Genomic DNA, 26,190 nt, shown 5'->3' on the forward strand with positions numbered 1-26,190 from the left:
GCTCTTGAGAGCCGCCTTGACCTCGCAGAAAGAGCAACGATGGAGACTCAGGGCGTCGTTAGCCAAGTGCAGTGTCTTCTTGATGATGAAGTGAAGGATCTAGTACGTACAGTACTTTCCTACCTTCCAATGCCCTTGGATATACTACACATCCTAAACTGGACTAGTGTGGCTCACATGGCAGGATAGCTCTCCCCCTGCTGAGTCATCTAAGCTCTCCGCCGCACCGCGAGATGGAAGATCCGTCGGGCATCCAAGCTCACTCACTCCCTGATTTCCAGATTCCAGCAGAGCCATCGGATCAAAAAAGCGCGAGGAACTGGCCAAGATGACAATCACGACCTACGATACCTCCCCGGATTCCTCCGATCTCGCCGCCCTAAATCTGTCGCGCCTGTTGGCACGGTTAGAATACAATCTGCTCTCTTCCGCGGCGGACTTGAGGCCACTCCGACAATCAGACTACCAGCGCAAGAGAGTAGGAGCGGTATGTGCATCCCACTGAACTTGTCTACCAGATCAGAACATCTTCCCATCTCATATGCACTGTTCGGAACTTTGTGAGGACGATCGAATGCGCAACGACTCAAGTCCGCATCCGGTTCACAATGTCCCCCTCCTCTCCGCTTGTCTCCACGGCCGAACATCATCACTGACCTGAGCAACCCCACTCCCCAGAACATAGACTACGCCCGCACTACCCTCCAGAGCCTCGAACGCAGCCTCCCCCAGATCAAGCCTCCCGATCACCGACAAACCCTCCAGACCAACCTCGCACAGCAACGCCTTGTCCTCAACCGCCTCCAGGACTTTCTAGACCAACTCACCGCCGAAGCGGAGACAAGCCGGGGTAGGAAGCAGCAACAAGACGCCGCAGCGGCATTCAGCACTAGCACCCCCGCATCAACCCCCCACGCAGAAACCGAAGAAGACTCGGACTCGGATTCCGAACCCCTCGACGGGGAAGACCTCCTTGGAACTCCGGAAGATGGCAGCACCACCGACGAAGTCGTCGACGAGGACCGGGGCAATGACACCGTCGAAAACCAGCAACCACAGGCAGAACCACAGCCACTAACCCTCTCCTCCGCGCTCCCCACACCGACTGCCACAGAGACAGACTCCCCATTACCACCAACGACCACACCAGCACCAGCAACGACAACGACAACGACAACAACAACAACAACAACCCCACCCTCACAACCCTCCGCAACCCTCCGCAACCGCACCATCGCCACCACCGCCCCTCAATCCTCCTCAACCTCCTCAACCCTAACAGCAACCGGCACCTCACTACACCCAGCCCACCCATCATCATCATCCTCACCAACAAACCCCAACCCCACAAAAACAACAACAGAAGAAACCCTCGTCTCGCACCGCGCGGAACAAGAAGACCTAACGACCTCGCTCCTCTCGCTCGCCTCGCAGCTCAAATCCTCCTCGCAGGCCTTCCACGCCTCGCTGGACGCCGAGAAATCCGTGCTGGCGCGCGCGGTCGACGGGCTCGACCGCACGACGACCAGCATGGAGTCCGCGGAGCGGCGCATGGGCACGCTGCGCCGGATGTCCGAGGGGAAAGGCTGGTGGGGGCGCATGATGCTGTACGCCTGGATCTTCGGGCTGTGGATCGTGGCGATTCTGATCGTGTATGTGGGGCCCAAGTTGAGGTTCTAGGATAGTTGTCTTCTCGCTAGCGTGGATTTGTTTTGTATGCATTAGCTGGGATATGGAATTTTTTTTTCGCTTACGTTCCGAACTCGATCTGTGCCCTAGCTTCTAGATGAGAATAAAAAAGATCTTGCTCCGATGCTCCTAGCTAGCATGGCTTGAATCAGTCCAAGTGCCGAAAGTCGATAGCAACTAGATACGATGATACGTGCACATGCACATCCTGACTGATTCAACTCGCATGTATTGTAAGGTGTCCTACACTACACCTAGTGCACCAGCAGAGCCTGGACTTCCGATAGCCCTGGTTGCAAACGGCACCGACATGACAAATGAACAACCCCGCCCCCCCGCGTCGGCAAACACATATGTAGCCTGCATACCGCATACCAACGTTCATCCTCACATACTACTAGCCCTTAAGACATTGGTTTCCCCAGACCAGATGAACAGCGTGATCTATGATTACACACAACGAGGTGGACCAGTTGCACCAAGACGTGATGGAATATCCAGCTTCAGATCAAGACACATGAAATTAAGAAACGGAATGAGAGTCCAGGGTAGCAGCGGTGAGATGAGATAGGAACGAACCAGAAATAGAAAACATGGGAATCCTATGGATCGATCAAAAACAAGGGAATAAAATGTAGAGAGAAGTCAAACATGGACATAAGACACAGAATTCTAACAGCTTTGTAGAATCGATACAATCCACAGGAATCCTGCTGCTTCACAGTGAAGAGTTAAAAGGGGGAGGAGGCGGGAGGGAATAGATAGAGAAACAACTCCTGCTCTGTGTCATGGGATGGATATCGGTGATGCTGATAACAAAGAGCCGGCTAGATATCATTTCAGGACAAAGGAAAATAGAAACAGAAATTAGTAGTAATGGACAAGTGAATGTCTCAACGCCGGAATCTTTCGGGAGGGGTAAAAAACTGCAACATGGTATGACAAAGAGCAAAAAAGCACAGAATTACAAGTCACATAGCATACGGTCTAGATGCGAGTCCACTCTGCTCGATCAAGATAAACCGGTCATTAGATCAGACCACACAGTCTCAGGTTTTCTTGGATTATGATGTCTGGATAACAGTCAGCGTCTGGCCCTGCGTTGAACTTTCAGAGATGATGTGGGCTTACCATTTACTGCAGCCATGACGAAGCGAATCTGAGTGGTATCCGTAGCACACGTGAAGTGAGTGTAGATCTGCTTCTGCTCGGCCTGGTTCAATGAAACGAAGCGGTTGAGGATGTAGTCGCATGCGGCGGCGTAGTCTGCGCCTCCCTCGTAGTCGGGGAAGTAGTTCTTCATGGGGCTGACGGGCAGCTTCTCCTTGAAACGATCGATCTTGTTGAGGAAAAGAATGATAGAAGTCTTGACGAACCACCGCGAGTTGCAGATCGAGTCGAACAGAGTGAGCGCTTCTTGCATGCGGTTGACGGTCTCATCCTCGAACAACAGCTGGTCGTACTCGGAGATGGCAACCAGGAAAAGGATTGTCGTAACATTCTCAAAGCAGTGGATCCACTTCTTACGTTCGGACCGCTGACCACCAACGTCGAACATGCGATACGTGAGATCGCCGATGATGAACGTCGTCTCGGTAATACCGGTGGTCTTGACACGAGAGCGGAGGACATCCTGATCGGTGGGGAGGTAATCGGGCTGGGCGATGCGATCGATGGCATCGAAGTAGCTGTTCATTATGGTCAACAACTATTTAGCGGATTGAAAGCGACCGTGGTGAAAACTCACTATTTGGCGGAGTCGTTCAATTGGTATTCGCGGGACCTCTTGAAGCACTCCTGAACACCGGTGTCGCGCCACAGAGCGCCGATGGCGTTGCCAACCTCCGGAGGCAGGTTGTCACCCTCGATCTGAGCAGGCTGCATGAAGACGGTCTGCACGTGGTACTCGTTACGAGCATCCTCCAGAGGAAGCTCAAGGGATTCCATGGCCTCCAGAATGACACGCATCGACTGAACGGTGTTGCTGTAGATGATTTCCTTGAACGACTCTCGCTCATCCCGGGAGTAGCTGCCCTCGTGGATCAACTTCATCTGCTTGAGAATGGTCGACTTTCCGGACTCTCCGGCACCTAATCACGAGAACTGTTAACTCTCCGTCCAATGGAATTCCCCGAAGCGGCAGTGGTCGAGAGGCGCGTACCGAGCAACAACATCTTGATCTCGTTTCTTTGCATCATCTTGTCCCGCTTGAGCTGATTCTCAATCTCCTCGTTGCGGGCCTTCCCCTCCTTGTCTTCAGTACTCATTCCACAACCCATTTTGGCGGCAATCAATGAAGGTGTAATTAATCAATAGGATGTCGTAAATGAACGGCGAAAGTTGAGCGAGGCGTTGGTGTTCGGGAACCTGTCAGCGACGATCAATGTCAGTCAAAGGCAATTCTCCGCGTCGGTGAAGTCAGAGCCCAGCGCGGACGTCGTCGGACACGGGAACGAGGCCGTGAAGCGCAGGCCAACCAGTGAGCCGGTAACATCGAAGTCAAAAGCCAAAGCAGATATTCGGAAGGTTAAGGTCCAACAGGGTAGAAGTTTCGCCGCCCAGCGACCGTGCTGACGCAAGGAGGTGCAGCTGACGCATCCAATGGATGACTTGCGGACAGGCATCTCATGTAGGGCGAGAAGAACGAGGGGAACGGCTTACTCTGCTCGAGAACTTGATCTGATGAATTCCCACAAGAAGAAAAGAGATGAATAGATCAAGTCGAAGATAGTATTACTCGAAGGTCGAAGCGGATGCGAAGGAACGGGCGGCAAGGGGAAAAATCAGAGGTAAGCGCGAAGCTTTGAGGCTAGGTGGAAAGGAGGCGAAAGGAAGGTGGAACACTGGTACACCAGTTATGTCGGTTGTTGCAAAGGTACGTGTGTGTGTAGGAGCGAAGTTTCAAAGGTAATAAAAGGTGTGTCGAAAGAAAAGAGAAGCAGGTGATATCGGGTATCAACAAGTAGCTGCTTTGTGGTCAACCTACCCCAATCTACTTGTGAGAACTGGATGAACGGAGGGAGGGGGGAAGGCAGAGGAGGGGGGGTTGAGAATGCAGAAAGGAAGGGAAGGAAAATGGTGGAGGAAAGCGAGCGAGGCTGAAGGACGGGAGCGAGAAAGATTAAGCTCAGCCGGTAAGGGGGGAAGAGAGAGAGAGAGAGGGAGCGAGCGCGCGCCTGAGAGGATGAAGACCGAGACACTGGAGAGGGAGAGGGAGAGGGAGACTGAGGAACGTGAGTGCTGGAGCCAGAGGGAAAAGAGGCGAAAATTGGGCAAAGGAAAAAAAAAGAGGGGCTAAATTAGGGAAAGGTCTGTAACTTTGCTTGTCGGTAAGATGGATACTCGCTGGATACCCGCTGGATACCTTCTTACAAGCCCCGAGTTAAGCGGGCAGGGGAAAGGAGGAAGAGGGGAAGGTTGAGGAACCTCGTGCTCGATTGGAGTCCGTCTCCGACTGAGACGATGAAGATAGAGAACTTTTCCTCCTTCTGGAACATCAGGAACACCAATTGACCCAGTGTGAAGGTTCAAACCATCAGCAAAATTGCATCAATAAAGGGGCAGTGGAGGTTTTGGTCTGGTATTGGCGATGGGCGAGTTCGAAGTCATTTTATCATTGGTTGTCGAGTTGAAAGAGGATCCGGTGGTGCGGAGCCCGGGCTGACCAATCGTACTGCCCATCTCCCACCCTCCCCTTTTTTTTTTCCCGGCTGTGAAGGATCCATCAGCAGTGATGAATGAATGGCCTTAGCCATGAGGTTTCCACCGCCCGCTTGCCTTGCCCGCTCTTCACTTTCCTCGAGTACCTACTGTGTAATCTATGAGTTACCTACTAGATAAGGACAGTATTATTTTGATCATGGGTTCCTCATGTGATATGCTCATGACTCGCGATGCTGCTCCATAAAGTACCTGCCAACACTATATAGTACAGTACGTACATGCTCTGCTCCATGGCTGCAGTATCTTGAAAAATCTCATTGAAGTTCTCATCAACTTAGTATCGGGACTGCTATCAGTCAAGTCAAGTAAGCGAAACATGCAGGACCAGTAGTGGCTAGGTCTGGAAGGCAAGCTACTGCATGGAAGTGTTCCTGGTGCTGCCGCTGGATGGCGTCTAAGACCTTAGTAGTCTACTACCTAAGTTCTCATGCATACGAAGTACAGTACGCACATTACTTACGCACATTACTTACGCACATTACTAGTCGCCCATCGACCAAGGAAGAGCAACCGACTCATGAGACTTGACGAGACTACGGTAACTCACCCCCGGCCATTGTTGGTTATTAACAATCAGATAGTCACCAAGTCGCATGGATTAATTTCCGGGTACCGCAGATCGACTGACCACGAGTGTTGGTCTCCAAATTCAAATACTACTAGGTAAGTAATCTTGACCAACATCTTTCAGTCCAATCTACTAGTACTTGTGCGTCGTCTCCCGGCAAGCAGCCATTCTATACAGATGCATATGCGGGTGTGGGGTCTCTCCATCTCTTCGCAGATACGGACTCCGTAGACTAACACTGTACATTGGAAAGGGACATGGCAGCAATCAGCAGGAGAGGGTAAGAAGAGACCTCCGTTTCAAAAGGTGCCGCCACCCAGGAAGTGGGTGGGGATTTGGCACCACACTTTGCGCGCCCCGATCGCCAGGTACAGTCCAGAACCGTTGCGTTTGGACGGTTTCATTGTTGTGATTCACCCCTGGCTCTTCATCCCCTGGTGCATTGATGCATGACATCATGCAGTGCAAGTATACGTATAGTTGTTGGCTGATGCTCAATCTTTTTGATAGATGCTGTGTGAACCCCTCAAGCAAGAGTGTTGCTAATAGTGGTACTCTGTATTTGAGGGCGCTTGATGGAATACGGAGGGGACGATTACTAGTCTCTCTTAGTGAGGTACCGTATGCTGTAAGCTCCACTTCCCAACTGCCCCGTCGATCGCTTCTCCGCACGAGGAGTTGAGAAAATGGGCGAGAAGGCATGATGCTGATTCCAGCCAGGCTTGGGTGAGTGAGACGCTCTCCTTCCCCGATAGATCGTCAGATGTTCCTTCCTCGCCTGATACATGCTTTGAAATGGCTTCAAGGTTTCGATCCAACTCAAGTTCTCAACCTGCTACGAGTGAGAGACAGTCAAACCATCATGTTCCATCCATGTTTCTGCTTTCCCAAGGAGAAGCGGAGCAACAATCCGAGCCAAGATGAATCTCCCGCCGAACCCTACTGGCACTGGCATCCATGGTTCGACCATGGACTAATAGACGACTAGTTACCTTCTTCGTCGTTCCAATCCAGTGTGTGGGACAATAATAGATCTGGTTTCTCCGGGTTCCAGAAGAATTGGACATTCTCGTCGCAAGCTGCGCGCTGTGATCGACCTTGCAACACCATGTTCAGGGTCTTGAATTAATCAATCAAGCTTCAAGGAAAAGGCATGTCTCAGTATGCGAATTCTCAATGATCCCAGTGCTTCGGGTACTCCGTACCTCTCTAGTCTAGGCATGGTCGTTCTCTTCAGCTCGTGGAGGGTGGCCAGACTATTGAATTGGTTTCCACTTGGCCTGGCTCAATGCGCTTGGCGCATCTTCTTCAAAGGGTAAGTCGGATTCTCCGATGCCTACCCATCTCTATCGATACACTATTCTGGGCTCAGTACGCAGGATTGAATGCAAGGATTGACCATCTTGTCCAAATTGTCAATGCTTACGATCAGCCTATCACTAAGATAGAATGACGCCTACTTAGTATTCTCGTATATCTACCAGCTTGCCCCGATCAGATCCATTCCGGGGATAAGCCGACGAACTGCCATGGTAGTGGTGCTTCTCAGCGAAACATTGAAGAGCAGCGCGATGACATGCTTCTCTGCCATATCTGCCATAGATGCCATATCTAAGCAAATATCATCGTTCTCTCTTTCCTTCTACTGTACATGGTCAACGCCATCTGAAATGGGCTTGAAAGTGCGGTCAGTCGGTTGCGCCGCATCACCGGAGGACAGCAGCCTCAGGCCATCTACCTACATACAGCCCAAAAACCCTTTCTTAGGTAGAGTTCCGATCCCAGATCGGCCATCGACTGGCGCCAATGCCGCCCGATCGCTGCGACATTCGCCTCTCTGGAAATTTCACCATTCTTTCTCTATTCTCGACAACTGTCGTTACATCCATTATTCAAAAACAGCCCGTGTCGCTCGTTACCCGGCTTAGATCCATCCTATCTAGCATCTACATATATTGAAGAAGTCGCTCACAACCGAAGTCTCTCTCAAGATGCACGAGATGTCTCATATGGGCCCTCGGGGTAAGGGTCCTGGTCCTACGGGGAAATCCCTCGCTACCCCAATCTTCGCGCGCGCTCACTCAGACTGATGTGATATTCCCCAACGCTCTCTACAGCCTTCAACCACGAACAAAGTCAAGACACGGAAGCCGAATATGACCGTCTCCGCGACCTCGCGCGCCAGGAGGCTTCCAAGCGCAACTCATGCTTTCAACGGGTACTTTACCTTCTTCACCTTTGCCTAGATGATCTCGCTCGCTACCACCTGCACAACTTTCTGCGCCAATCCACTCTCCCCTTTAACTACAATCAGCCAAACGGAGACTGATCCCTGAGACTTGAAAAAAAAATCTAGTCCCAAGAAGCATACACCAGCGGCGACGGCGCCCGGGCTAAAGAACTCTCGGAACAAGGCAAAGCCCACGGGCGCAAGATGGAGGAGTACAACAAGCAGGCCTCCGAGTTCATCTTCCGCGAGAATAATGCCGAGGGGCGCGTCGCGCCAGACACCATCGATCTTCACGGGCAGTTCGTCGAGGAGGCCGAGGAAATCCTAGAGGAGAGGATCCGCTATGCGAAAAACCACGGGCAGACGCATTTACATGTGTAAGTGCGAATTGCCCCCCCCCCCCCCCCGTCGCTTCTTCTCTCGGACGGTCTACCGGCATCGTGCTCGCCAACTTGGACGTAAGGGAAAACATGAAGCTAAATCTTTCGTGTCTTTCTAAAAACTCCCAGCATCGTCGGAAAGGGCAACCATTCCGCCAACCACGTGCAGAAGATCAAACCCCGCGTGGAACAGGTCTGTCGCGAACTCGGGCTACAGTATGCGACGGAGGAAAACGCCGGCCGCATCTACGTAAACTTAACCGGCGGACCCGCCGACATGTCCCAGGCGCCGGCGCATCACTACCAGCAACCCCACCACCAACAGCAGCAGCAGCAGTACCCTGGTGGTGCTCAACAGCAATCGCACCAATACCCGCAGCAGCAGCACCAGCAACAGCAATACCCACAGCAACAGCAGCACCAGCAACAGCAAGGGGGTAACCAGAATGAGCTCGAAGAGGTTGTCAACGCCGTTCTCCCCAGAATTCTGCGCAAGCTAGAAAAGGCCTGCTGTGTGGTCATGTGAGGAGAATGATCGCCTTGCGACCTGGATATACGGCGTGGGCATTGGCCCGATTTCGACGATTTTGGACATAAGATTCAGTAATGTTTTTGGATTAATACGAGGGCAGCTACTGGTGAACGAGATTTGGATTGTTGTTGGATATTTGATAATTCCTGGAGGGAGCGGGGTAAAGAGTCGTCATGATTTCTTTCACACAACTACCCTGTCCCGTACTCTTGCAGGTAGCAGACAAAGAAAGGTCTTCGTAATTGATTTGTTATCACGTGTGCAATCTCTGGTTCAGCGCTGCTAAATAGACAAGATCATGTATGTTTCTCCATCATCTCTCCTTGTTTGAACCACCACATGTATGTCCAAGCTCCATCGTCTAATTCGACGGCCTGGGATTATGTCGGAGTTTGTGGCATGAAATCAGATGACCGGCTTCCCCCTCCTATTAATTGGACTCTTGAGGTTTCCCTAGTGTGGATTCTGTGATCTTGTTGAGAATCGCACGAACCATCGCGCCATCGTCGCAGGCCCCGTGGCCATCGATCTCGGTGATGAGCGCCAACGCCTTGTCCCGCAGTTCGCGGACGACGTCCCGCGTGTGCGCAAAACTGCCGGTCTGCTCCATGTACGTCACCGCGTAGCGCTTGACCTCCTCGTCGGTGGTCTTCTGCTTGAGGATGCTGAGCAGCTGGTGATCCCCCGGCCGGGCGCGGATGCTATGGATGATCGGGAAGGAGAACTTGCCCTCGGTGAGGTCCTCGCAAAGGCCCTTGTTCTTGGTGTAGGTGCCGCTGGAGAGGTTGAGGTAGTCGTCGCAGATTTGGAAGACCAGGCCCATGACGTTGACCAGACTCACGCAGTCCTTGCCCGCGCCGCTCTCGGCCTGCATCAGCTTCACGGCCAGCCGGAACAGCCCGCCCGTCTTGTTACCGACCATCTCCAGGTACTCCTCCTCGGTGGGGCAGGTCAGCGTCTCCCGCCAGAACAGGTCCATGCCCTGGCCCCGGTGCAGGTTCAGCAGCTCCTGCACGTAGATGTCGATGGCGGCCGGGCTGTGCAGCTTCTGCACCTCCTGCAGCGCGAGGAAGTACACGTAGTTGGCCGAGTTAATCGTCTGCGCCGTGCCGTAGATGTTGTGGGCCACGGGGATCCCGCGGCGGAGGACCGAGTTATCTTCGACATCGTCGATTCTGTCGGTCATGGTTTTTCCACAGGTCAGTCTTTGTTTACGCGGATGACTTCTGATTTTTTTCTTTTTTTTTTGCTTTTGCTTTTGCTTTTGCTTTTGCGCTCCCCGAGGAAGCTTTCCGTGGATATTGGTACCGAAAGGTGGAAGCTTACAGTAAAGAGGCAGTGTGCAGCATGGCCACCACCTTGGTGATGATCGTCAGGCTCTCCGGGGGCACATTCAGCCATACATTGAAGGCGTTGATGAGCTGTCGGCGAATGTCCTTGCCCGGGTGCTGAAGCATATAGTCATAGGGACCGAGCACGATCTTCTCGTTCTCCGGCGACCATTGCCCGTCCTTGTACTTGGTGCCATCCACACTGGACCGGTTACGAGTATGCGTGCGGGACACGTTATTGGGATTCGTCGAAAGGACGCCATCGGCTGCTGTTGTCGATCCAAGCCCTCGACCCTGCTCGGGGATCGCTGTCAAGTCCGATCCGGGCATGCTGGGTGGACCCGCTTCAACCCAAACATCGTCATTCGTGACCGAGCTCGAACTGGGTTGGAGGAGAGTGGTCGGGGCTGGCTGGAAAAGTGGCTCGGAAGGCATCTTGTTTCCCGTGCGTCTCAAGACGAAATTTGCTTTGCTGTATCCGCTTACTTTTAGGGGGGGTTGCTGAAGAGGATAGAAGTGGGAGTAAGCGGAGGAGCCCGGGGGGGGAACGCACTCCTTTTTTTCTGCTTAAATCTTGTGGAATTTTACCCCGACGTTCTATGACAGCGAAAATGAACACGAGAGGCAAAGTCCTGCATACTGACTCGGAGTCAGTTGATTGTGAGGTAGGTTTGTAGAAAGCCAGGTTGGGTCAAGTTAAATGTGAAATAAGAAAACCTAACCCCCTGCGCGAACAGTCAGACGGGTCGGTTTTTTGCTGCATGCATCCAGCAGTTGTTGCATAGCCGCGGAGAAGAGAGGGGGGAGGGGGCAATCAATCAATAGGCGGAGTGAATAACCAAAAAGTCTACGGCGGGGGATAACGTGACGTAGTGTCACATGTCGGGTCGGACAGGACGGGAGGAGTCACGTGGTCGGGCTCGTTCTAACTTCTGGCTGGGGAGAAACTCCGACCGAACGGGCCTCAACCTTGCCGCGTGCCTGTCGGTCGCTGACACCAGCACGCACAGTAACACTACATCCATCCTGTATTGTTAATATTAGTTGTTAATGTTGTACGACCCAAGAATCAGAAAGCGAGTGGCTGGTACAGGGCGGAAAATTGCCCGGTTCCGCCCGGACGACTTGCTCAGGAGGGCAAGAGTCAACTGCCAGGTGCGGAGTAGTAGTGGTGGTGCTGTGATGTAGTGATGCAGTGATGCAGTGATGCAGTGATCAATGATTCAATTTGCATGTCGGCAAGACCGAGACGTCACAATTGAGCCCCATGCCAATGCCCGCCCGCAGGATGCGCTTCATCAATGGCGTAGCTCAGCTGAATCGCAATACCCCAGCCCCCCCAGTTTGGCATCATCTATCTACTGCACTAGACTGGGCGCTAGTCCACCACAAGGAGCCCGTGTGAAAAAGCACAGCTGCTGGACGGATCATTGGTAGAGAGCAAGTGGTTCCCGGGACAACGATGGGGATGTTGTTGTCAAATGTGGGGAATCTTAAGGCTGGCGGCTAAGAAAGTGACTTAGTGACTGACTAGTCTAAGGCTCTAAGTAAGCATCGCTGACCGTCTTCCCGTCAACAATCATGTTTTCCCGGACGGTTCGTGCCCACCGTCTTTCTTTTATCGTCACCAATGCTTTCTGGAACTAATTAAGGGCTCCATTCTCCAAGCGTCTGGACTCGATCCATTCTATTTTCTATTTCAGCTTTGAAGCCCTTTGGACTGCTTTGAGGCAATTTTTAGAAAGATCGTACCTCTTAGCCTTCGACCATCTCTACACTACGCACGCTACGTTCCGCTACGCTACACATCAAATCATCAAATTGTACCCGATCGTCTTGGCCCAAGGGTCTATTCTTCTTCACGGACCCGTCGGTTGATCAAACGCTTTGTTTTTTCATTTATTTTTTTCGATTTCCCGTTTCCTCCATTGTCTTCTTGGGATTTTATTTCTCTTTTTAATTTCTTCTTCGTCTCTCACCCCTTCCTTCTCCCGTCCTTCTGTGCTACAGAGTTATTGGAGTTTCCGTTGCGCCTCTTACCCTTCCCTGTTCACACCACTCATGGAGGCATTGCTGGCGCATTCGTTTGACTATCTCTCTTCATACGAGCCAAGCAAGGTCCGGAAGGGTCTGCGACAGGTGGAAGGGCTCCTCGCACAGATCTGTTTGTCCAAGTCGAAACGACCGGCGTCGGACAAGCGGCGGTCCCTCCTGTCCTTTGGAGCTCCGCAACCCGTGCCCAAGTCCCTGTCCGAACTCAAAGATGATCCGGCTTTCAGGGAATTCTTCAAGCTTCAGGAAGGCTTTCAATGGAATGGTGAGTAACACTGCCGCCTCTGCATCCATGCATGTCGCAACATCCATGATGCTGATTTGCTATCCACAGTCGCAATGCGCCTGGTAACATGTCTCGAGCATCTACTTGGGCGGGGCAGCAATGGTACCAACGACGCTCTTATTGTTACCACCCTTGACCTCATACAAGGCGTGCTTCTACTCCACCCGCCCTCGCGCACGTTATTCGCGCGCGAGATATACATGAATTTACTCCTCGACTTGCTCGACCCCATCAATTGCCCAGCCATCCAATCAGCGACTCTTCTCACCTTGGTCACAGCTCTTCTGGATCACCCAGCCAACACACGCACCTTTGAGGAACTCGACGGTCTACTCACCGTGACCTCCCTATTCAAACAGCGGGCAACTTCGCGCGAAGTCAAGCTGAAGCTTGTGGAATTCCTCTACTTCTACCTGATGCCAGAAACTCCGATGATTCCGATAAGCCATTCTGCGCCCAACACGGCCGTCATGGGTCATCAGCGCAGCCCCAGCAAGCTTGGCGCAGCGCAAGTGTCCAGGAGTGTCAATGTTCCGGGGGCGTACGGCGGCGGCAAAGCACATCGGGAAACGCGCACCACCGACGAGAAGCAAGCGTTACTAGGGAGACATCTGAACAATGTCGAGGATCTGGTGGAGGATCTCAAAGAAACCGCCCCCTTCGGCGCCACCGTCTACTAAACATCATTTTCGAGCGACAATGGGTTTCTGCGTTCTTGTGTTCTGTTTTCAGCGACGGAGCTTGCATGGATTTTTACGGTATCATGGCTGGGTTTTGCTTAATCGGCTTATTGGGGTTTTTTCCTTCGACGGTCTTGTCTTTTTCGCGACTTGGTCCATTTTCCTATCTTCTTCTCTCCTTGGCTATCAGTGCCATTTTTGCCATTTTCCTGTTCTTTTTTTCCGTCTGGCACGGTCTTTGGACTTTCGAACACCATTCCTCTTCTTTCATTATTCCCTGGTCATGTCTCTCCTATGTTTTATGGCTGTTTAGCATGTGCTTACGATGATGTCTTTCATGTGCCATGTTTGCGATCGGCGCTCGATCTCCCAGCGTCCCCAGCTTCGAATGAACGAAACCTGAAACAACAAATAGTTCAGTGTTGGTGGAGAACCTCATATCCAGTTTAGTGTGAATTTGATCTGACGGGCGCATGGCTAGCCCCGTGTTCTTCCTCGATACTGTACGTGGCTGGACGTTGCAAGCCAGTCTTTCTGAGTAGAAAGGTCGATGCTGGGCTGCGAGTGTACTAGCGATGCGTTGCATCCTAGTAGAATTTCAATCCTGCAGCCACCTCCGCGCCGTTAACCTAGCTCAACCCAGTTAAACCCCCAGTTATGATTATATCGCAGTGTTGGGACGTAAACCTTCAGCGGATCCTCGGATCTACAACCATTCGCACATCCAGCCTCTAGCCTCTAACCCCAACCAAGATTCGCGAACCACCAACAAACTCATTCAACAATTACTCTGAAATATTCCAGCTCGAGTTGCTTCGAAAACAGGTCCTGTCCCGTTAGCAAACCGGTATAGCAAGAAGGCTCGTCCAATCGGCGCAAGACCTGATTCCGGATTTCCTGCTGGGAAGTTATAGTTGCAACATATCCCGCCGTCCCAAGAACATGGCTTGCCCGGAACAAAGCAAATGAAAGTTGACGACAAGCAAGCCAAGAAGTAAGCTGATTCATCGCTGACTACAGATACAGGTTTGCCGAAAGGCTTCTGAGTTGGAGGGGTCTGGGATGTTGGTTTATGGTTCTATCGCGAGATATATAGATAGAGGTGGATGATTGGGTTGGGGTTTGGAGGGGCTCGGTGCTGACTGTACGGTTCTTTCGGTTATTCTTCCAGAGTTGCCGTTTACAGTAACTACACATGAGGGCCCGGGACTTTTAGTAATATCCCGTCAGGTCGGATTATTGCTCACGCGGTTTACACGGCCTATGGCTTTTCTGGGGGAGGGATGGACAGGGATGGACCTGGTAAATGTATGACTTTTCTCCTTTGCGGATGGTGCACATGGTGCACGGGGCTACCTTGATAGGCTTTCTTGTCAAGTGGAGAACGTAACGGGTAGGCACGGTGCCACTTTGTTTAATCCCTACGGAGGAATTTGAGCTTCAGTCATATTGTTTATGCTATTGGTTGTGGTTGATTGGGGTTTTTGCTTCTTGAAGGATCACTGGGTATGGATCACTGGGCGTGGGTGACAAGTTGGTCTGGTCTGGGCTTGAGGGATATCAATTCTGGGAGGGTGGAGGCGGCGGGGGGGGGGGAGGCTGGGCGGATGAGAACAGGTAGCTAGTGAAGTGGACATAGTATATGTATTGTTGTGGATGCAAAGTCGGGTGGACGAGAATCGGATGTGGATGGGTTCTGGGTTAATGGAGCAAGGAAAGAGGGTAAAAGTTGAGTTGGAGATAATCACAAAGATGGCTTGAAAAGGTTGGGCAGGGCTTGTCTTGAGAATAATTCTATATCTTTATGTCTAGTAGGCTAGGTAAACGTGCTTCTCGGCGATCGGGTGGTAGAGGGGGCTAATATGGTACAGAGAGTGGGTTTGGTGTAAAATCGTTTCTTCTTTCTTTTCGTCATACAGCTCTAGAAGAACTTCAACAGTCTTTCGCGGTGTTGTACAAGGTTCTCATGGCGTCGCAGCAGCTGTCCCAGCCGGTCGCGCTTCCAGCCCATCTTCTCGTCCAGGATCAGGTGCGTGTATGCGAAGACGCTGGCGTCGAATAGGCCCGGATTGGGCCGGTCGAAGAAGTGCACGCTGTCCCCGAGGAGCGTCGACAGGGCCTCGAATGCCTCGCCCGCTTCCGCTTCGAGCGCGCCGGCGTCGATATAGGTCGATGTCTTCAGGAGCTCGGCGCGCGCCGCCTGCTGCAGCTGCAACGCCAAAGCGGCCCGGACGGCGGGGTTCGTGGTGCTCGCGTCGACATAAAGACGTCGCGCAACGGCGTCGAAGTTTTCGCTGTCAACGTACAGGGCATACAGCTGGAACGAACGTCGTATGTTAGCATAAGGACTCGTGCGGGGCCTGCCTCCGCTTGTCACCACACGCCAAAAACACATACCCAGGCATTTCGTATCCGGTGGTCCAGCAACGATACATATACTTCGAAGCGCGTGTTTAGTTGTTGCTCCTCCTCACAGTGCACTTGCTCAATGGCCCATTTTTGGAGCTTGCTGGAAGGGATCGGGGCGTTGCTGCCGACGGGCAGGGCGGGGAGGAGGAAAGGAAGGGCGCCGGTGGGCGATGCATGGTTGCTGGATGGGACGATGTCGAATTCAATGCCGGCGAACCGCAGATATGCCTAGAACACCACAGACGAGCGTCGTGAGCGACAATGCGAGACTTGAGGGGAAGATTGTTGTATGCAATTACCTGCCACTTGAGGCATTGAGGGTTGAAAGACGGCCTCCCATGCCTAGCGCCGGCGGCATCTGTGAAAACAAACAACCGATTTCCCTGTCGATTGGACCAAGAGCAGTACGGAAGATCATTGGCAGGACAAGTGACAAGAGGGAACTTGTCGAAGATGCGCTTGACTGGTGCAGGGACGGAGAAGAAGTCTCGAGCGCGCGCCGCCGCAGTGGCATTGTCCGGCGTCTGGCCGGGGGCTTCACGGCGTTCCGAGGTCATTGGAGGAGGAATAACAGAAGAAACAAGGAGGAGCGATGTCGATGAGTATTCAGGTAGATTGTAAGCTAGTCCCAGCTTCAGCTTCAGTCAGCGAGGTGTATTACGCCTAAAGGCAGGCGAATCGAGGAATGGAGGATCAGAATCGTATCCAACGGAAAGCATCGCGATGGCCCTCGGAATAGCTGCGAAACAGTAAACTCCGGTGCCAAGCTAATTATTGCCTGAGGCACTGAGGCCCTGAAACCAAAGCCGAAGGAGGGGTGAGTGCCTGAGGTTGCGGCGGGCGTCTCGGCTTATCCTTATCGATCAAGAATTGCTCGCTTTGACATTCGCGCCCACCGTCCGCATTTCCCCCGCATCTTCCTCTCTTTTGAATCTTCCTTCTTGCCTGCGGGGCTGTAGTTCGATGACGACAGCACAACAGAGCGCGACGAGCGGAGTTTCGATGGCCCTGGGCTTATCACACGGCGCTTGTTCTCTTCATTGTCTCCCAACTCTCCATATCCGGAATCTGTCGCTACCTGAGTAACCGACCAGTTCGCACTGTCTCGAAAATCATTCACGACGTATCAACCGAATCACTAGATCGATAGTATCACAAGGGTCACCGCCATCAGCCTGACCTCTTTCGATACTGCTCTTGGTCGCTGAGTTGAGGATAGGTCTGTGGTGGCTCTAACCCTCTTGAGATTGCGCCGAGGCCTCGCGAGTAGAGTACACTGGAAGCCGTGGCACGATCGGACCCCTCTGGGCGGGGTAAAACTACTGCGTCGCTGAGTCCACCTTGGGAGCAAACGCGCCGTCAGCGGAACTCGATCCATATCACAATATACGCCTGACGAATGCAGGATTGAGCTTCAAAATGCCCCTCGACGAAGAAGGCGCCAAATGGTCGTGGTATGGCATATTTCCGGGTTTATTCCGCGCTTGCGCTAATATTGATCTCATTTCACTAGCGAGCCATGCATTCGTGGTCATCGGTCGTCCAAATGTCAACACTTTGACAGAATGATGATGAAAGTGCCAAAAGCTGGTCGACCTCTCGCCAGATGCCCTCATCCGAAGGGCACGTGTAGCTGCCAGAAAACATATGCTTTCATGATCCGAATTCCAAAAGGTTGGTTCGGTCCCAATCGCCTGCCTCAAAATTCTAAATTGTCGCTCCGCCTCTTGAAAGTCTCGTCCAGGGTTGCTGATATGGTCCAGGTTCCGGTTGTTTGTGCAGACCAGTGTATCAAGTGCCCGCAGATGCTGCTGGGACTGTCTCCTCTCCGGCCGTCGGTTCAACTCCAGCGCCTTCGAATGCACCCATCAAAGTGCAGAAGCCCGGTAAACGGCAGATCAAAACTGCGCCAGAAGCCTTGACCAAGGCGCTCAATTCTATTCCGGTATTTGCGAATCAACTCACTGAGAGTGAATTTCGCAATCGCTCCATCTCATACCACCCCCAGGATCTGGAATTAAACAAATCGTTCGTTGCAGCCAACCAAAACTCGGACGTGTTAAACGGCACTGGAGGAAACCCTGTCTCCGACAATCCTTCCAGTTCTGACAAAACGATACCTGAACCTAAGAGTTGTTGCAATGGTACGCGTCAGCCAATTGCACCGCCGGCACCCGAAGTCCAGCGTTCTTGCTGTGCGAAGCCTAAGATAGCCCCCCAAAGTGAATGCTCTCAGAAGATCAAAGCCGTAAAGTCGGTTGGATCCCAATCATCAAGCTCCAGCGGAAACGCAACACCGTTTTCCTCCTTCTCCAACCACCAAGTCTCCAATTGGCATGACTCCCAAATAGCGAAGCAAGGTCATACCTTGTCATCATCATCTCTTTCTCCGAGCCACCAAGCATTCTCATCAATCATTCCTGACTATTTGTCCCATTACACCCCAACTTCGTTAGAGATGCCACTTCACGGGTCCTCCAACGACACCGAGCTTTCTCAAGCGTTGATGCAGCAGCCACAATTCTCAGACTTGACGGGACATTCCGACTATTCGTCCGCGGCAGCAAAGGAGGATGATGCCACTCATGAATGTTACTGTGGTGACAACTGTCAATGTCTAGGCTGTGCTTCTCATCCCTTCAACAACACCACCAGACAACATGTACGAGAAATGGGACTATTGGTGGCCTTGAACGATGGAGAACAAGGTTTGGAAAGCCCAAGTAGCCGTCAAAACTCTCCTTCGTTGGGTCAACAGCCGATGTTTTCTCCGCTGCACTATTCATATGCCAATTTCAGCCACCCATCTGATAATCTTGTTCAACCATTGGGAACGCATCCCTTCGTCGACCAGTCTGCTACACCGGGCAGCCTTAGCGGTGGCTACACAAGTCCTTCCACAAATTACATAGCGAATCAGCATATGATGGAGCCCTCGGAGTACTATACCCTTGAGTATCCAATAGGACTTCCGAGTGCTTGCTCAGACATAACCGGTAGTTGCCAGTGCGGGAACGATTGCACTTGCGAAGGCTGCCTCACGCACAGTGGACACAACGGTCTCGCAATCGCTCCCTTGCCATCCGATAACCACCAATGGGACAATACTAATCTCGCAAACCCCGCGGCTGATGGAGCACTGTCTGGCACATCCGAGATGTCCGCGTTTGAAAATCTTTTTGCACCTTCACACTCCATGCTTTGAAATATCCACTTCTGGTCCGAATCTGGTCTAAGGCTCAAATTCCTACTCCCTCCGTGACCGTCTGCCATTCAGGACCTCCGGGATGGGATATTACCGGCGCTAACATCCTCCAATGACTGACGATCGATCATGATACCCCTCCGTACACACGGTGATCGAGTATATGACAAAACTGTGTATATGCTTGCCCGATCTTTTGATACCTTTAAATGACACACATTACTCCTCTCGTGAATCTACTACTTTTTCTTAAGCTTAACCGGTGGACTATGCTTACTCACAACAGCCAGGCCTTACAAGAGCTGGACTGAAACCTTTCCAAGTACACATAGATAGAGGAGCTGGCGCAATTTGCCAGGTCATGACATGCTTGAGTTGCGCACACATATTAAATGTGAGCACACAACTTAAGCATGAGAAGCAAGCCAGGTCTTGTCCTTGACTACTGTAGATGCGCCGTAAAGCCGAACAGGTCCAACGATAAATTGCATGCTAAAAGTAAAGAAAAGTCTAGAAGAGCCTTCTAAACAGCACCACCACTGTGTGCCCTCACCGCCGACTTGATTTCCTTCCCAGCTATACAGGTATCATACAGAAACAGATGCCGAGTCGGGGATGCTCTACCGGCGCAGAGCATCTCTGACGGGGGAGTCACCCCGACGGAAGGAAGCTAGAATCAACCAGTCAGTGCGCGTGCTATTGGGCCATCCAGTGATGAAACAACATACAGTCAGCCTCCTCCCAAGCACGGCCGGCACCGAAGCCCAGACCAACCCAGGCGGGCCAGGCTCTCCGCTTGAAGAGCAGAACAGAGAAGACGACACCGAAGGAGAGACCGAGGGAGGAACGGATGATGAGGGAAGAGATGGCGCGGTCCCACTGTATTGTGTAAAAGAAGATCCCCAAGATTAGCTTAGTGTGTTCAAGGATTGATTTCGCAGAGATCGATGTATGAGGGTGTTCCGGATGATGTCAACGGAGATTGACGGGTCGTCGCCAAGGTAGAGATGCGCCTCGCCGGATCATTGATCTCTTTGCATTGATTTGACCAAATAGCAGGGAAAGAAAAGAGGAAATTGAGCCAGTGCTCATCAGTCGGCGTACCTTCTCGTTCAGCAGGGCCTCGCTGACGGGCTTAGTGGAGCGAGGGACCGGTACAACCGGCTGGGGTTCGTTGGAGTCGGCCATTGCGAGAAACTTCAATTGAGTATTAGTGGTGTTTCTTGATGGAGTATATTGACAACTAGCAGTCGGCACAGACCTAATTACAGACAAAGGCGGGGATGCCTGAAAGTGAATTAGAGCTAAATCAAGGAGGAGAGAAGATTGGGAGAGGAGGGGATAACACACACAGACACGAGATCAAGATCGGGTGCGGACGTTCGAGCTCTGCTACCGAATTGAAAGGCGGTCGGAAAAATTAGGCTGGGGGCTGGCTTGCCAACTGGTAAGAACTGCTGCTAATAAAGAAAGAAAGAAAGGGAAAGCATTCCGCCCGCACGCCGCCTTTTCCCCTCTGGCGTCAGTCCAACTTTTTTTCTCGAATAATAATTAGAATTAATCTCGGGAACACCAAATCCAAAAAACTAACCCCCCCCCCCTCATCTCCTCCTCCTCCTTCTTCTCTTCCATACGGACGATGTTTGCTTCGTCCTGACCTGGTCAGACAAGCGATCTTGATTTGAACTCTACTCCAACGACCAGGTTACTTGACTGTCTCACATCTCCAAGTCGAGATGCCTTCCGTCGCGGAGGTAGGTCGTTCTTTTGCGCCTGAAATTATCTTCTTGTTGATAGGTAGATAAGTCGGCTAAATAATCGCATCCTTTTTTTTCTTATACAGCGCCCGCGTTCGTCGCAGGAGGCTCTGCTCCGTCTCGAAAAAGGCACCGCATCTCCCACCGCACAGCTCAACGACGCTGCGAATATTATCGGCTTAGATCTCGCGCTATGTGCCAGTCACCCTGAAATCAACCGAACCCCCCACTTCCAGAACAACGCCGCCCCCAAAGCGGAATGGGTTCTGCGATGGCTGTTGAAGAGGCTGCGGACTGGAAAGAACTATCGTGTCGATGCGACCTCCTTCCTCTTACTACGACAGTTGATCGATTTAATCCCGCCCAAGACATTGGCCACGACCCTGAAGGACCAGAAGTTTCTCGGAATTGTCCACGATGCTATCGCCGACCTGGAGGAGGATGTGCTGGCCGGATTAGGGGATGGGACAGCCGAGCTCCTGCACTCCGGCTCGGAATCCAGTCACACTCTGGGCGATTCACCACACCGCAATGGCGACTACGATAAGAAGGGAACCAAGAGGAAGAGGTCCGGCGCGGACGAACCTGATGCCATGGATATCGACGACCCGCCCCGTACTCCAACCTCCTGCTTTGTGGCCTTTATCCGCGCACTGGACTGTCTGTATAGCCTGGTTATGCTTGTCGATCGGACATCCGGGGTCGACGATGTAGCGAGCTCGCATCTGAAGCACGCTCTTAAGGGGGAGCCCGAATCGGTCGCCGTCACGCTGCAGAAGTCCTTCCGGCTCGCTGCCGTCATCACGACGCAACTCTTCCACGCGCAGCAGACTACGGACCTACAGCATCTGCTCTACGTGCTTCCGGCCATTTTTGATCTGTGGGAGTTGAGGTCGTCTCGTCGTGACGATTCTGAAAAGGGGCTAAGTAATGTAGGTGGTGTGTGGAGCTTAATATCCGGCAGACACAACGCTGACCCCTCTCCAGGAATGTTTCTCTAAACACTGCTTCCAAAGTGCTCTCAGACTACAATTCTGCGTTAACTCAATACGTCTGGACACCGATGAGAGGGCCCACGTTCTGCACGGGCTAGAACGCCTCATTGCACTGCACGTGGTGCTCCCCGCCCGGTCCAGCTTCTTCGAGGGAGGCGGCTCCGGCATTGACTATTCAGCCAACGAGCCTGATTGGAGTCCTGTGAAGCCTGTATCGGATACGTTCAGGCCCCTTCTTTGCGCACCAGAGAATCCCGACCAGGGCACCAGTGACAATGCCGACATTCAGAAGAAAGCCAAGTGGAAGACCGCTGAGCTATTACCGGAGTTTTTCGACATCGCAGCACGCACAGTTCCCCGGGACACGTTCAGAAGACAGAACCATGAAGGTCCTTGGTTGGAAACCCTTTTCGTCGCGGTCGCGGAGCTGGCGTACTCCATCGCAAAGTCCGAGAACACGACAGCGTACTTTACTGAGTTTGTCGCCATTCTGGAACGTTTGTTTCGTGTTGTTCTTGCTAGAGACATCAAACTGTCCCTCCATACATTGCTTACTCACGCTGCGTATACTGGTCTCCTCAAGGAAGGCCTGTCGCAAGTGGAGTGGAGCCTCACCGCTTTACTTATTGAACTAGGCACCGACATCTTCTTGCCCAATTCCGGACTCAACGACTCTGAGAAGTTGCTCAACGCTCTGCTGGAGAAGATCCTTTTGCACTGGCGCACCGGCGTTGCTCACGTCGACGATAGCTATAGGACGATCAAGAACGGCATAGTGATACCTCTTCTCCGCGGGTTTGTCGGCGCCCGGGACCTGCCAAATTTCATGCAGATATGGTACGAGCAGCTTATCGAGGTCGAAGAAGCCCGCTCGAAGGATAAGGAAAAGGCGTTGACTCACTTCATTGTATGGGAAGACGATGACGTGTGCAACGAATTCAGCGAGCTAATGCGGAATCCTTTGACCTACGCGCACTCTGCCGCTCAGATGCGCGCGGCGGCAGTGGAGATCAAAGCAGAAGATGGTAGAATCCAGAATTCTCCCGGCGCTTATGCGCAAATTGTAATTCTGGAATCTGGCTTCAGAAGCCGTGACCTTAGCTTCGAGGACAGGAACGAGGATTTGACGTCCATTATCCAGACTGTGACATCGACACTGTCTTCCGAACAGAAGTTACATTGGCGGTGGCGGCTGTGGCGGCTCGGCCGCAGTCTCCTGGAGAACAACGTACAGTCTACCGACAACGAACTGGGTATTGCCATTATCAAGCTTGTTGCTACGGCTGCAGAGTCGATACAGCGTGTTCACCAGGGCCGTATGAAAAAGCTTTGTGCGCCTCTGGAGTGCTTTGAGGCGTTCCAATTTGCTCTTACCGCGATCAAAGCTACTGCAAACCCTGAACAATTCCGCTTGTTAACGAACGAGGTCACAACCCTCATAAAGTCCATCTCGGGCAAAGATGCCGCCAAGTCCATAAATTCCCCTTGGGACGGGCGTATTGAGACGCTCACGTCGCCCACCACACTTGCGTTGGCCTATTTCTTGAGCTTGGTCAGGAATCCTGACATATGGCCCCAGGTGGAGTCTGAAACCAGACGCTCTCTCTTTGCGCATGTTTTGTCCCTGGCAACTTCACAGTATAAGCCATCGCCATCTACTCTCGAAACTGTCAATCCCGATTCCAAGTATCTTCAGGCTTGGGCAAGTCTCGTCTGCCATGAATACCTTCTCAATGCGCCGTCTATTGCGGTTGATCTTATTGCAGTGCTGTCTGAGCGAGTCAAGGAAGACGTTCCTAATCGCAGACTATACATTGAAAGTCTGCAAAGAATCCCTGCCCCGCTTGTCACCCGTGGCCAGAGAGCAATCTTACTGGATCTACTGCAGGAGGTCATTGCACAGGAAGGTAGCACCCCTGAGGTTACTGTGGGGATGCTGTCTTTAATGGCGAAGTTGGCCGAGATGCCGAAGTCTACGGCGGCTCTGACGAGCAATTGGGAGCCACTCTGGACGGTCGCCAAGGCGGTTTCTCTGCAAGGAAGTGATATCGATCTCCAGATCATGAAGGCCTACCGAAATCTTCACCGAGCGGTTATTGCCAAGTTACTCGTTCTCTCTGACGATGATCGGCAGCGCTTGTTCAAGAAGATGTATCGCAAAGTGTCGGCCAAGGCACTTAAGCTGCAGTCCTTGAACCGTGACTCCATGGATTGCTTCTATCTTAGAATTTCGCTGTCTCAGTTGTGGCTCAATCGGAAGGCACTTGAGGGTGTCTTCGATGAAACCGAGCTTGCTGCTTGCCGTAAGAAAGTGTTTGACTTGGTTGTTGCGGAGGTCAAGTCTGTCAAGACACAGTGCAAGAAGCAGCAACTGGAGGACACTATCACACTGATTAAGATCCTCGACGCGCTAGAGGACTTTGAAGACCTTGCGATGGATCACACCGAGGTCGAAAAATTCTTGTCCAGGATTGAGAGTTATGTTGAGAAGTCAGTTGACTCGGCATCTTCCCTGAGAAGACTCATTCGACGACGTGTTTTGGCTGGGCGAGGGTCCGAGAAGAGCATCACACAGCCTGTCATCCAGTGTGCGGAATCCCTCCCCCTGCAACACATGTATAGCGAAGAGCAGCGAATCTTCATCCGATCCACTAGTGCAAGATTCCGAACCATGACGGCGGACGAACTGACCCGGGTGATCCAAGACATTCGCAAAATCGGCTTCGTTGGGGAGAATGCCGAGTATCACTTGCTTATCGCCGGTTTGGCGATTGCTTCCCTGCCCTCCGTTGAAGACAAGGAAAGCCAAACCGGCCACGAACTGGGGTTGGTGTTTACGGACGCAACCAATTCTCTACTCAAGAACAACTCCATCGAACCATTTACATTCGCTACTGAGTGTCTGGATATCATACTGCGTAATCACACGCGTTGCGTCACGCAGTTCAATATCGATAATCTGTTGGGAACGATCGCCGTGTGTACCTCCAAATCCGGTCCCTGCATCGACCCTGCATATGCTGGAACTGTCTATATCCGTCTCTGTCGCATTATGGGTCTCCTTCTCGGTCTTCACCGTCAAAAGCTCGGCGGTCGCTTCCACCTTATTAATCCTGTTATCAGTGGCTTGCTGGATTGTCTCTTTGCTCGCTCCAAGAAGCGCAGTCGGTCCATGTTGCACGAAAAAAAATCCGGGCAGCAGCCCTACTGGCTTGCTCCATTGCAGGCATCGCACGCTGTGCACTTCACCCGTCTTCTAACCTCCCTTTGCGACCCGACGGTCTCGGCCGTTTCGAGACCGACGCAAGCAGGCGTGGGCTTCGAAGGATTGACCGATCAAACGAAGAAGGCCAAGCGCATTGCGGGGCAGTACCTTCAGTATTTGATCCAGGATTATACGCAGAGCGCACTTCGCGGGTCTCTTTCACCTGACGTGAAGGCGGCAATCATTCCGGGTCTGTATGCTGTGCTCGACGTGATGTCGCGCGATACAATGCGGGCGCTGAATGCGGGACTAGATGTTTCCGGGCGGGCGGTGTTCAAGGCTCTGTATGACGACTATGTGAAGTTCGGAAAGTGGAATAAGGGTTGAGTCAGAGTGGTGGCATGATGGTGTTGGTGGTGGTGGTTGTGGTGGTTCTGTCTGTTGATCATGACATGGTGATGTGTCCGTGTTATTGTGTATTTATTATCTTGCATTGTCCCGGGGTTTAGCTGAGTGGGTCTGTTTTGAGGGATCATAGATAGCATGTATTTCACTTCGCAATGATTTTACAAGGCAACAAGCCTGTGCTTGTGGCAACTACTCTGCTACAGCACAACTAAAACGGATTTCTTAGGGACTTGTCGGTTGGATGGAAGTCAGGGATGGGTAGTATGGATCAATCTTCCTTGGAGTTGAGAATCGGCATGGTTACACATAACCTTGAATTCAGTGTAGATACAGCTCAAATAACCTCTCGAAGGGGATCACCGAATAAACATAGTATGCTCCAAAGATACCCGCTAACAAACTATTTCTGTAGTATGTTTTGTGGTTTATCTGATGGTTCACCTAGCAATCTATCTTAGCTTTGAAGCAAAGCTTAATAGGGTATAGTAGGTTGGCTTAATTGACTCTAGGTATTTCCTACAGGTAGTGACTAGGTAGGCTCTGATGCTCTGAAACAAAGATACTTAGCCCCTGGCTCCAGGTGCAGAGCAGAGCCTTTCCTTCCCCTCCTTGAAATGATCTGTAAGTTCAGGAGAGCCCTAGAGTCACTATCCAACATGTTCAAGAATAGTATCTGGACATTCACTTTTGCCTGTATCCTATATACTGCCTGCAAAAAGCAAGATCAGGCTTATCACGCC

The 26,190-nt window shown here is 52.0% G+C and overlaps 9 protein-coding genes across 9 annotated transcripts; 5 read left to right on the plus strand and 4 right to left on the minus strand.

The window, feature by feature from the left end:
- The first annotated feature begins 275 nt into the window (after positions 1–275).
- On the plus strand, positions 276–1,767 carry BO72DRAFT_452705 (uncharacterized protein). Its single transcript, XM_040945786.1, has 2 exons — positions 276–487; positions 679–1,767. The coding sequence occupies exons 1-2, from the start codon at positions 329–331 to the stop codon at positions 1,678–1,680; spliced, it is 1,161 nt and encodes a 386-aa protein (XP_040796429.1). The 5' UTR covers positions 276–328; the 3' UTR covers positions 1,681–1,767.
- Positions 1,768–2,718: 951 nt separating this feature from the next.
- On the minus strand, positions 2,719–3,968 carry gpaA (guanine nucleotide-binding protein subunit alpha gpaA; the record flags this gene model as incomplete). The annotated part of the gene is made up of 4 exons (XM_040947141.1): positions 2,719–2,762; positions 2,821–3,377; positions 3,437–3,779; positions 3,851–3,968. The coding sequence occupies 4 exons, from the start codon at positions 3,966–3,968 to the stop codon at positions 2,719–2,721; spliced, it is 1,062 nt and encodes a 353-aa protein (XP_040796430.1).
- A 3,897-nt stretch (positions 3,969–7,865) lies between these two features.
- On the plus strand, positions 7,866–9,430 carry BO72DRAFT_452709 (Smr domain-containing protein). The gene is made up of 4 exons (XM_040945787.1): positions 7,866–8,002; positions 8,098–8,198; positions 8,337–8,587; positions 8,720–9,430. Exons 1-4 carry the CDS (start codon positions 7,972–7,974, stop codon positions 9,114–9,116), a joined length of 780 nt encoding a protein of 259 aa, XP_040796431.1. The 5' UTR covers positions 7,866–7,971; the 3' UTR covers positions 9,117–9,430.
- BO72DRAFT_452710 (FPP/GGPP synthase family protein) lies at positions 9,232–11,338 on the minus strand. The gene is made up of 2 exons (XM_040945788.1): positions 10,449–11,338; positions 9,232–10,297 (listed from the first exon to the last, which is right to left on the minus strand). The coding sequence occupies exons 1-2, from the start codon at positions 10,886–10,888 to the stop codon at positions 9,553–9,555; spliced, it is 1,185 nt and encodes a 394-aa protein (XP_040796432.1). The 5' UTR covers positions 10,889–11,338; the 3' UTR covers positions 9,232–9,552.
- An 864-nt stretch (positions 11,339–12,202) lies between these two features.
- On the plus strand, positions 12,203–13,617 carry BO72DRAFT_276102 (cell division control protein 14). Its single transcript, XM_040940240.1, has 2 exons — positions 12,203–12,770; positions 12,840–13,617. The coding sequence occupies exons 1-2, from the start codon at positions 12,515–12,517 to the stop codon at positions 13,469–13,471; spliced, it is 888 nt and encodes a 295-aa protein (XP_040796433.1). The 5' UTR covers positions 12,203–12,514; the 3' UTR covers positions 13,472–13,617.
- A 1,673-nt stretch (positions 13,618–15,290) lies between these two features.
- On the minus strand, positions 15,291–16,568 carry BO72DRAFT_452712 (putative mitochondrial outer membrane protein (Sam35)). The gene is made up of 3 exons (XM_040945789.1): positions 16,180–16,568; positions 15,869–16,108; positions 15,291–15,788 (listed from the first exon to the last, which is right to left on the minus strand). The coding sequence occupies exons 1-3, from the start codon at positions 16,435–16,437 to the stop codon at positions 15,393–15,395; spliced, it is 894 nt and encodes a 297-aa protein (XP_040796434.1). The 5' UTR covers positions 16,438–16,568; the 3' UTR covers positions 15,291–15,392.
- A 731-nt stretch (positions 16,569–17,299) lies between these two features.
- Positions 17,300–19,085, plus strand: mac1 (putative copper-activated transcription factor GRISEA; the record flags this gene model as incomplete). Its single annotated transcript, XM_040941775.1, has 3 exons — positions 17,300–17,334; positions 17,394–17,554; positions 17,644–19,085. The coding sequence occupies 3 exons, from the start codon at positions 17,300–17,302 to the stop codon at positions 19,083–19,085; spliced, it is 1,638 nt and encodes a 545-aa protein (XP_040796435.1).
- A 498-nt stretch (positions 19,086–19,583) lies between these two features.
- BO72DRAFT_452714 (MICOS complex subunit MIC10) lies at positions 19,584–20,285 on the minus strand. The gene is made up of 3 exons (XM_040945790.1): positions 20,190–20,285; positions 19,814–19,964; positions 19,584–19,755 (listed from the first exon to the last, which is right to left on the minus strand). Exons 1-3 carry the CDS (start codon positions 20,271–20,273, stop codon positions 19,706–19,708), a joined length of 285 nt encoding a protein of 94 aa, XP_040796436.1. The 5' UTR covers positions 20,274–20,285; the 3' UTR covers positions 19,584–19,705.
- Positions 20,286–20,617: 332 nt separating this feature from the next.
- On the plus strand, positions 20,618–25,633 carry BO72DRAFT_452716 (ribosome biogenesis protein URB2). The gene is made up of 3 exons (XM_040945791.1): positions 20,618–20,839; positions 20,929–21,774; positions 21,830–25,633. The coding sequence occupies exons 1-3, from the start codon at positions 20,822–20,824 to the stop codon at positions 25,427–25,429; spliced, it is 4,464 nt and encodes a 1,487-aa protein (XP_040796437.1). The 5' UTR covers positions 20,618–20,821; the 3' UTR covers positions 25,430–25,633.
- The last annotated feature ends 557 nt before the right edge of the window (positions 25,634–26,190 follow it).

The sequence above is a fragment of the Aspergillus fijiensis genome (genome assembly GCF_003184825.1).
Source record: "Aspergillus fijiensis CBS 313.89 unplaced genomic scaffold BO72scaffold_76, whole genome shotgun sequence".
Lineage (NCBI taxonomy): Eukaryota > Fungi > Ascomycota > Eurotiomycetes > Eurotiales > Aspergillaceae > Aspergillus > Aspergillus fijiensis.

Excerpts from the sequence above, each read along its gene's own strand:
- BO72DRAFT_452705 (XM_040945786.1), top strand. The coding sequence starts at position 329 with ATGACAATCACGACCTACGATACCTCCCCGGATTCCTCCGATCTCGCC. Across the intron at positions 488-678 it reads AGCGCAAGAGAGTAGGAGCG|AACATAGACTACGCCCGCAC; the intron begins GTATGTGCATCC and ends CCCACTCCCCAG.
- BO72DRAFT_452709 (XM_040945787.1), top strand. The coding sequence starts at position 7,972 with ATGCACGAGATGTCTCATATGGGCCCTCGGG. Across the intron at positions 8,199-8,336 it reads GCAACTCATGCTTTCAACGG|TCCCAAGAAGCATACACCAG; the intron begins GTACTTTACCTT and ends AAAAAAATCTAG. Across the intron at positions 8,588-8,719 it reads GGGCAGACGCATTTACATGT|CATCGTCGGAAAGGGCAACC; the intron begins GTAAGTGCGAAT and ends AAAAACTCCCAG.
- BO72DRAFT_452710 (XM_040945788.1), bottom strand. The coding sequence starts at position 10,888 with ATGCCTTCCGAGCCACTTTTCCAGCCAGCCCCGACCACTCTCCTCCAA. Across the intron at positions 10,298-10,448 it reads CTGCACACTGCCTCTTTACT|AATCGACGATGTCGAAGATA; the intron begins GTAAGCTTCCAC and ends CATGACCGACAG.
- BO72DRAFT_276102 (XM_040940240.1), top strand. The coding sequence starts at position 12,515 with ATGGAGGCATTGCTGGCGCATTCGTTTGACTATCTCTCTTCATACGAG. Across the intron at positions 12,771-12,839 it reads GGAAGGCTTTCAATGGAATG|TCGCAATGCGCCTGGTAACA; the intron begins GTGAGTAACACT and ends TGCTATCCACAG.
- BO72DRAFT_452712 (XM_040945789.1), bottom strand. The coding sequence starts at position 16,437 with ATGACCTCGGAACGCCGTGAAGCCCCCGGCCAGACGCCGGACAATGCC. Across the intron at positions 16,109-16,179 it reads CTCAATGCCTCAAGTGGCAG|GCATATCTGCGGTTCGCCGG; the intron begins GTAATTGCATAC and ends GTGGTGTTCTAG. Across the intron at positions 15,789-15,868 it reads ACCGGATACGAAATGCCTGG|CTGTATGCCCTGTACGTTGA; the intron begins GTATGTGTTTTT and ends CGTTCGTTCCAG.
- BO72DRAFT_452714 (XM_040945790.1), bottom strand. The coding sequence starts at position 20,273 with ATGGCCGACTCCAACGAACCCCAGCCGGTTGTACCGGTCCCTCGCTCC. Across the intron at positions 19,965-20,189 it reads AGGCCCTGCTGAACGAGAAG|TGGGACCGCGCCATCTCTTC; the intron begins GTACGCCGACTG and ends TACACAATACAG. Across the intron at positions 19,756-19,813 it reads TGCTTGGGAGGAGGCTGACT|CTTCCTTCCGTCGGGGTGAC; the intron begins GTATGTTGTTTC and ends GGTTGATTCTAG.
- BO72DRAFT_452716 (XM_040945791.1), top strand. Across the intron at positions 21,775-21,829 it reads CTGAAAAGGGGCTAAGTAAT|GAATGTTTCTCTAAACACTG; the intron begins GTAGGTGGTGTG and ends ACCCCTCTCCAG.